General features: G+C 48.7%; 1 protein-coding gene across 1 annotated transcript in view; it reads right to left on the bottom strand.

Annotated features, from left to right (window-relative positions):
- Positions 1-4,709: 4,709 nt before the first annotated feature.
- Positions 4,710-9,248, bottom strand: part of LOC119275936 (CRS2-associated factor 1, chloroplastic-like) — an 18,610-nt gene continuing 14,071 nt past the window's right edge. Inside the window, exons 3-5 of the mRNA XM_037556873.1 lie at positions 7,072-7,297; positions 6,300-6,427; positions 4,710-6,227 (exon numbers count right to left, since the gene is read on the bottom strand). Of these exons, the coding sequence (XP_037412770.1) occupies positions 5,229-6,227; positions 6,300-6,427; positions 7,072-7,297 (1,353 nt within the window). The 3' untranslated portion in view covers positions 4,710-5,228. The remainder of the gene's footprint in view (positions 6,228-6,299; positions 6,428-7,071; positions 7,298-9,248) is intronic.

Genomic DNA, 9,248 nt, shown 5'->3' with positions numbered 1-9,248 from the left:
GGAGGAACGAGAGTCCATGTCTTGTTACGAAGAAGAGCATGAAACTCCTGCTCCATAGCCTCTCGCCAATGTGGAATGCGCAGGGCAGCCTGATATGAGCGAGGCTCAGAAGATGGATCAGCAACAGCAGCAGCCAAACAAGCAGCCAACCAAGCAACCGTACCATCCTTACGTTCCTTAGGTTTGAAAATGCCACTGCGACTGCGTGTATGTGGTCGGGACACAGGAACCACCGAGGTCGACGGAGCAGCCTGCAACGGGCTGGAGGACGGCGACGTTGACGAGTCAGCCGGTGACGAGGAGCCAGTCACGGTAGCCTCGGACTCGGTTGGCGAAGAAGGCCGACCCACCGGCGAAACCGGCAGAGCAGACGAAGCAGCTGGCGACTCCGGCATCACAAACCGGGCCGATGGCGAGCTCGGCATAGTGGGCCGTGGCGCGGCCGGTGTCGCGGGCTGATCCGCTGATGAAGGCGACGTGAGGACCCGAGCCGCGGGCGAAGACGGCGTGACGGGCCGAGCCGCAGGCGAAGACGGCGTGACGGGCCGAGCCGCGGGCGACTCGGCGGCCGCTGGCGAAACGGACCGAGCAGTGGAGATGCTCGGCGCGACGGGCTCGTCGGGTGACCATGCATGGGCACGCGAATCGATGCCATGCAACATAGGGCGATCGACGTTCCCACCAGAAGACGACGATGATGATGGTGAATCCTCCAACAGCTCCAAACGAGCTCCACGTCCGGTTCCTGCACCATGGTTAGGTAACAGCAAAGGAGAGTATGCAACATCATCAAATTGGTCAGAAGCAACAGAGGATGAATGCAGGGATGGTGGTTCGACAATGGACACAGGAAGGTTGGCAAAGGGAAAAACATGCTCATCAAACACGACATCCCGAGATATATAGACACGATTAGTGGGAACATGAAGACATTTGTAACCTTTATGAAGAGAGCTATAGCCAAGAAAAACACACTTCTTAGAACGAAACTCAAGCTTGCGCTTGTTATATGGACGAAGATGCGGCCAGCAAGCACACCCAAATACCTTGAGAAAGGTATAATCAGGTTGTTCATTAAGGAGAACCTCAATGGGAGTCTTCATGTTTAAAACACGAGTAGGAGTACGGTTGATGAGAAAGCATGCAGTGGTGAAAGCATCACTCCAAAACCGAAACGGAACAGATGCATGGGCCAAAAGAGTAAGACCAGCTTCAACAATATGACGATGCTTACGTTCGACTGAACCATTCTGCTGATGTGTATGTGGACATGCTAAACGATGAGCTATCCCAAGCGACTGAAAAAAAGAGTTGAGGTTGCGATACTCGCCCCCCCAGTCTGACTGGACATGAACAATTTTGTGCTTGAGAAGACGTTCAACATGTTTTTGAAACTGAACAAAAATATCAAACACATCAGATTTGTGTTTAATAAGGTAAAGCCAGGTAAAGCGACTATAAGCATCAACGAAACTGATATAGTAATTATGACCACTGACAGAAGTCTGAGCAGGACCCCATACATCTGAAAACACAAGTTCTAAAGGATGTTTCACCTCACGACTGGACTCCGAAAAAGGAAGTTGATGACTCTTCCCCTGCTGACAAGCATCACACACTGCTACATCTTTATGACTAGACAAACTAGGAAGCTCATGACGACACAAAATATGACGGACAATAGGTGTGGCCGGGTGACCAAGACGAGCATGCCACTGTGACGGAGAGACCCGAACTCCACTGAAAACACGAGCGACACCAGGATGCTCCAGACGGTAGAGGCCCTGGCACAACCGCCCACTAAGAAGAATGTCCCTCGTGCCCCGATCCTTAATAAAAAGATCAAAAGGGTGAAATTCACAAAGCACATTATTATCACGTGTGAGTTTAGGAACTGAAAGAAGATTACGGGTCACAGATGGAACTCGAAGAACATTGCGAAGCTGAAGACTCCTATTGGCATGTCTAGTGAGAAGAGATGCTTGACCAATATGAGAGATGTGCATACCTGCTCCATTGGCGGTGTGGATCTTGTCGGAGCCATGATAGGGTTCACGAGTGTGAAGCTTCCCCATCTTGCTGGTTAGATGCTCTGTCGCCCCAGAGTCCATGTACCAGTGTGGATCGATGGAGTAGGACTGAGTGTGTCCCTGTTGCTTCTGCGGCGCGGGACGATCAGCCATGGCGACCTGATGGGCATTGTTGCGTGTATCTTTGCCGTCATTGCCAAGACCAAGGAAGCTTCGCTGGAAGCGCTTATGACACTTGGAGGCCCAGTGCCCATCGCGGCCACAAAGCTGACACACACGTGGACCGCCAGCCCCCGGTAAGGTCGCAGTAGGTGGGGGGGCCGAGGCGGGCGACGGTGGCAGCCCCAAGGGAGACCGGGGTGATGAAGAAGAGCGGCCACCCTTGGTGGCGGCGTTGGCCGAGAGGGAGCCAGTGCCCCTGGTGCGGCGAGTCTCGACCCGTTGCTCAGTGAGAAGGAGCCGAGAGAAAACCTCGTGTGCCAGCATGGGTGTCGAGTTGCCCCGCTCGTTGATGATCTCGACTAAGGCATCATACTCCTCATCAAGACCATTGACAATAAACGAGTTGAACTCGGAGTCGGTGAGGGGCTGTCCAATGGAGGCCAATGTGTCGGCGAGGCCCTTGACCTTGTTGTAGAACTCAGTGGCAGTGGAGTCAAGCTTCTGACACTCTCCGAGCTGACGACGGAGTGCAGAGACACGAGCCTGGGACTGCGCTGCAAAGGTGCGCTCAAGGATGGTCCAGGCCTCATGAGACGTCTTCGCGAAGACAACAAGGCCGGCAACTGCCGGCGAGAGCGACCCCTGGATGGAGGAGAGGTTCGCCTGGTCCTGCCCCGTCCAAACGCGATGGGCCGGATTGTAGACCGGACCGTGCACGCTGTCTACCAGCGCGGGTGGGCAGGGAAGCGATCTGTCGATGTAGCCTAGCAGGTAGTGACTCCCCAAGAGCGGGAGAACCTGCGCACGCCAGAAGATGTAGTTGTCGGCGGAGAGCTTGATGGTGATGAGATGACCGAAGTGAAACGGTGGCGGCGAAGACGATCCCATCGAGGAGGCTGCCTGGGGTGCAAACACCATGAAGGTAGCCGGAGGCACCGAAGCGGGAGGAGGCGGGACCGCAGCCAGGGCGGGCGCCGCAAAGCTCGCGGCCGGTGCGGACGCCGCAAGGCCCGCGGCCGGGGCGGACGCCGCCAACCCCGCCAGCGGGGCAGTATGATCCGCTTGCGGCAGGAGCGGCGGGACGACGCCTGCGGAGTCCGCAGCGGACGGCGGCGCCGCGGTGTGGACCACGAGGTCACGCCCAAGCGAGGGCGCCGGCGGCGTGGAGAAGACGGAGCCGATGCTCCTTGTCCCGATCGGAGCCGGAACAGAGACGGCATCGAGCGGGAGGTTGAGCAGAGCCGCAAGAGAGGCCGGGAGGAAGCCCGCAGCAGTGGAACCGGTGGTGGCGGCGCTCGACATGGCGGCGGCGCGATCGGTGGCGCGGCGGCGGCCTTGAAGGCGGCGGTGGCTGCGGTGGCGGTGCGGGTATTAGGGTTTAGAAGCGGAAGCGATCGTAACCTAGCGTGATACCATGTAAGACAATAAGTTTTGGGGAACCAGCACGACCCTCTAGGGGTGGCTTATCTCACTATATATAATGGTTGTGTTACAATATGTACCATATACGTACATAGGTACAGAAGCTATACATAGTCTAACAGGACGTGAGGCGGCGTGCTGGTGCTGGCCGCCGTAGGGATGTTGATTGAGGGGTCCAAGACGGTGGAGTGTGCCGAGGCAGCAGTATCGCCCGCCATGAACGCATCCGGCGTTGCCGTGCGCGTTGGTGGTAAGGTTGGGGCGGACAACACGTCAGGCGTTGCGTTCCACATTTGTAGCCGACAGCACCGGAAGTAGATGCAGTGGCCATCCCAGTATGCCAACGTGTGCGCCGCAGCGTGTGCCGAACAAAACCGCATGTCCGCCGCCACACATGGTTGTCCATCCTCTGATATTGTTGGGGGATACACCACCAACCGCTCAACACCGAAGGGACCAAAGAGGGAATACATCACATCAACGGTGATTGGATAAATTGCTTGCTCCACCACCATGCTGAGAACTTGATCTGAGGACGTTTGGTGGCTAGACATTTTGTCGAACAGGAAGAAGGCAATGACTAGAAGAGACAATTTGGGGCGGAAAGGGATGGAGGACTGGCTCCGAATACCAGATGTTAGATACCAGATATATGTATCACACGATCTATAGCACTCACACAAGAATTCTTGTCTTAGCCGTGATTATAAGAGACATGGATACACCAATGTAGAGGAGGGGGACCGACGTAGAAGAACAGAGAGCCGCCGCCGCCGGGTTCGTGATCCTACGTGGATGGATTCTCCGTTGCTTCCACTCCTGCTATTTGTAGCTCGTAGCAGTCGATGGTGGCAGGCCAGGCCCAGCCCATGTGATATCCAAGGGCCAGCCCAAGTACACGTATGGGCTAGGGAAGGTCCCTGACACGTAGCGTGGACGAGTTGTCGATCCCCTTCCTCCTCCTCCATTTCGAACTGTAGCTCGAGTTGCTGGCAATGTCGCCATGAAACACAATTGAGAGAGAACTGGCGCCAACAAAATTCTTCACCAAAATGTCAGAGAAGTGCACCGAAGCCAAAAGAGATCAAAGGAACAAAAGCACCAAACACTAACAATAACTGGTCAAATCTGCATGGAATCATCTACAAGAACGAAAACCGAAATTCCGAAAGATCAAATACGTGGACATCTCTGGCTCCCTACCGCTACCCGATAAGGCACCGTCACAGTGGGAAGAGAACAAGGGTAATTTTATTTTCACCAACATCACACCCTCCGCCTAAATGTCGCCAGTGAAGAATACAAAAATCAGTTTCCTTCGATTTTGCCATTACAATCCAACGCAATCCAACGAAATCCAACGCAATTGACTGAGTACTTCTAAACAATTCTTGAGTCTAAAAATTGAGGGGCAAGTTCAGTTTCCTTCGGTTTTGCCATTGAAATTCAACGCAATCCAAGGCTGCTGGTTCATCTTCCTCCTCCCTCCAGCCGCTATCCTGCCCTGGACTAACACGGCATGACATACATGCTCCATTGCACCCATTGACCATGTCAAAGTACAGGGTATGCATATTTTGCATGCCGTCATTGTTACTAAAAGAGCAGCCATATCTAAGCAAGTAACTTCGCTAGTTCATCCACTCTCAGTGTACCTCGTGGAACCACATCCGATAGAAACTCTTGTGCAAGATCATTTCTCTGCTTTCCCAATCGTCTGTCGACATCATATTTCCTTTCAACATCACTAGGTTCTTCATGTTCTATAGAATGCTTCTTTACTCTTACGCTCTTATCTGGCATGCTTTTCCGAAGGCCGGACTTCCTTCGTGCACTTTTGAAAAGTGGACCTCGTGGAGCTGTCTTTGCAAAGGCAACAGACTTTTGATAAATCACATCAGCATCAACAAACTCATTTTCATCCAAGACATTTACCCTTCCAGTTAATGTGGCCTGTTCTAAAAGAAGTAACATTCCCTCCACACAGGATAACATGGTTGAATAACTCTTTACACCATCATGTCCATTCAAATATTTACTAATTTTCCTCGTAGTCTCTAATTTGCTGACCACATCACTCCTGCTCGTCGGACAAATGGAAGTTTCTACCACATCTGGATATTGTTCAGACTTCCCAGAGTCAACAGGAGACCTTTGAACTGGATCTCCATTTTCACTGTTGCCTGATAGGATACCTCGGCCATAAAACTGTGACGTAAGAGCTGGAATCGCTGTATCTGAAGTAGAAAGTTGTAATGGACCAACAACTGAGATTTCAGTTACAGCTACACTCTTAGAATTACACAATCCAGGGACTGTAAATGGAGAACTTAGCACCATATCATTAGCAAGACTAGGATTCAAGGGATCTTCCAGAAAACGTTCACGTTCACTCAAGATGCTGTTGTAAACAGATGCTGCATTATTGACCACCTCGATAGAAGTCGGAACAGTTGCTGAATCATTTTCCATTTTATTCATTTTTTCTTCACCATAGAACGGATGTTGATCACTTACAACTTCTGGCAGAGGAAGAGATGATCTCCAATCATTTCCTCTCCACATCAGTATATGTTCAAACTCAAAAGACAGCAAGATACACGGAACTAGATCCTGCAAGGTACAGTTACTCATGCTTTGAACAAAACAACCATATAACAACACAATACAACAGATTAATCAAACCTTCAGTTTAGCTCCAATTTTTCTGCAATCACTTTTGTTTAGACTTGAGCAATCAACTCGGACAAGATCACATGCCTCAAATGCTTCTCTAACTTCCTTCACAAGGTTAGCATAAACACCATTTTTTCCTGTACAAAATTAAACGAATTGAGGACTCTGGTACGAGCAACAGGATATGGCCCAATGACTCAACCATACAATCGAAACGTGCAGATCAAAATGTTGTATATGGATATATGATATACACCGTACTAAGAAAATTCAGAAAAGCTGGAATAAGGCTATAGGAAATAGGGAAAAAAATTCAGATATCATCCAGTTTTTTCGCCATACGTATGGCTGTAGGACCAAACCATAGCAAGTTAACCAGTTGAGGCAAAGCAAGTATGAGTGTCTACTCTACACTGAGTTTGGTCACAGGCATTACATCTTTAATTGTTTTTTAACATAAGTACAACGTAGAAGGTAGAACCAAAAAAAGGGCATACAATTGTGCAACAAGGACTACTTTGGCCTTGTTTAGGAGATCTTCTTTTCTTATCTATTTTTTGAACAATGAATAATATATCATGCAACATGCATCAACTTGTCGTATTAGAGTAATTGACTGGTATATTTTATAAGCCATGCAACATGCATCAACTTGTGATTTCGGATTGCTTTCGCCTTTTTTGCGGGAGGGCTCTTCTTTCTCCTTACTATGTTATCTACTGAGCATCCGATGTTTAAAGTATGGTTCAAAGCAACATACATGGAAAATAAACATCTTTACCAAGTTTGCAAATTGGTGTTAATTGATGCCCTCTCTTGCGCATTTGTGTTGCCTCGTCTGAAGTTAAGCCATCCGGCACCATTTTGACCAGGCGAGGGTACATCGGTGCTGCAGGTCTCCAGAGCATAAGTGGAAAAACTGGACGAGTCCTGTAATTATAGTTTCTGCCACGAAAGAGAAATATAACACCCCCTTGACGGTGAATTACTTTTCCTCCAACTTTTTCCTGCTCAAGTATGTGGTGTAACTTATGAGAAAGTAATCAGCAGACAAGCTGCTACCAGAAAGTGAAGAGGACAACAAAACAGAAACTACATAAATGAGTTTAACTATCACAACTTTTAGATTAATTCATTTAAAATGGCGAACTAGTTTACTGGTGCACTAAAAAACATGAGTGCAATTCCTCTCCGAGCTAGAAGAGGAAGTGGCATCAGTATTGACACCCGTAGTAATGGGTGGAAACTTTAACTTGGTCCACGAGAATGCGGATAAAAGCGAACATCTACTCCGCGTCTGGGGTGCCAAAAGGGAAAGGGGCGCCAGACCGTTCAAAGCTGACATGCTCCAAAAGATCGATGCGTCCGGTCTCTCATAGAGAATGGGCTCATTGATATGCGCTTGAAGACCAATCCTTTTGTACAAAGAGGAAGTTTACTGGTGCCAACGGGGATGTCAGAAGTGGTAGCAACTGACAATCTTGAGAAGGAGCATAAACTGATGTTTTCTGAGATGAACCAACTTTACAACATGATTAAGGTCAAGGTCAATCAACATGCCAGTGAAGAAGCACTTAAGCGCTCTTGGCTTCTTCTGAAGAAGCATTACACAGTTGAAGAACTGGATGCGCCTCCTTCAACTTCTTCACCGCCCGGCGCCAGGGACGACTAGTGCCTATGTCCTCATCTTATTGGTTAGCTTTGATGCCAAAGAGGGAGAACATGATGATTAGAATCTTCAAGATGTATTTGGGAGGGCAACCTAAGTTGATATACGCTTCTTAGTTCCTCTGATGATTCATGTATGATTTGTAAACTCAAGTCTCTGTGATATTGTGCTACAATATGTGTGACGTGCTTATTCATATGCATGTTGCCAATTCTTCAAGATCACATATGTGCATTGTTGTTTCTTCCTTCTTATTCATACCCAATGCACTCCCACAGATTCTGTAAGTGCATCTACTGCCCCCTAGAGGGTTTTCGATGATTAATGACAAAATAGTTAAGGTACTAATGTGTGAGTATACATAGGTGAAAGTCCCTGAGGATTTGGTTTAACATGAGAGTTATGACCCCGAAAATTTGTGATGACAATGAATACTTTGGGATTGCCTGTTCGAGAAACAATCAGCTCACAGAGAGGATAATGAAGCGTAGTGAAGACTGTTTTTTCTAGTTTCATTTTCTTCTATTTGTGTCATAGGGCAAACCGTACTATTAAGGGAGTCTAAGTGAAAGTTGAGATCTAGGTCTTTGATGTATGCTTAATCCAAACCTCTTCAAGTGAAGACTTTGAAATCTCTTCGTGCGCCGTGATTTTCTCTGTGAGTCCGAGACGTTGTTCTTCAGGACTCCGAAGAAGAATCAGGTGCAGTTGAGTCGACTTGATTTGTGCTGCAAGTAAGTCACAGGCCGCTTTTAAAATCTACAATAACTCCACGTGTCGGTTGTCTGTTAGGTGGCAAGTACCCATGTTGGTCATTTCAAACCTTGGCATTGCGCCGACTATAAATAGCCACCCCACTTCAACTTTAGATGATTGGCTGCTCCAGAAAGAATTGACGAGAGTTTGTCAGACCAACCAATCCTCTCGAAAGAGATTGAGAGAATCCTAAGGGAGGAAAAACCCCAGAGCCTAAAATCTGCCAAGTGATTGAGCATCACTGAAGAACTAGTCGAAACTTAACTTAACCTATTACTCTTGTGGACTATGCATCCACTAGACGGTTAGGTGTCAATTCTGAGCTCTAAGAGTGACTGTGGACGACCGAAGAACAAGTCTGTGAAGGTCCTGGAGATCTACCTCGAAGATCTTGGGCGAAGTCTAAGTGACTTTAGCTCAAGGAGAATAGGATAAAGGCTTTGCCTTCTGAATTAATTAAATCTCGGCCTCTCCAACCAGACATAGAGTTGTGCCAGCAACTCGAACTAGCCAAACCAATTTGTACTCCCCAC

This window comes from Triticum dicoccoides, chromosome 3B, assembly GCF_002162155.2.
Source record: "Triticum dicoccoides isolate Atlit2015 ecotype Zavitan chromosome 3B, WEW_v2.0, whole genome shotgun sequence".
In the NCBI taxonomy this organism is placed as follows: domain Eukaryota; kingdom Viridiplantae; phylum Streptophyta; class Magnoliopsida; order Poales; family Poaceae; genus Triticum; species Triticum dicoccoides.
The sequence above is the reverse complement of the archived record's forward strand: the minus strand, read 5'-3'. Positions and strand labels throughout refer to the sequence as shown.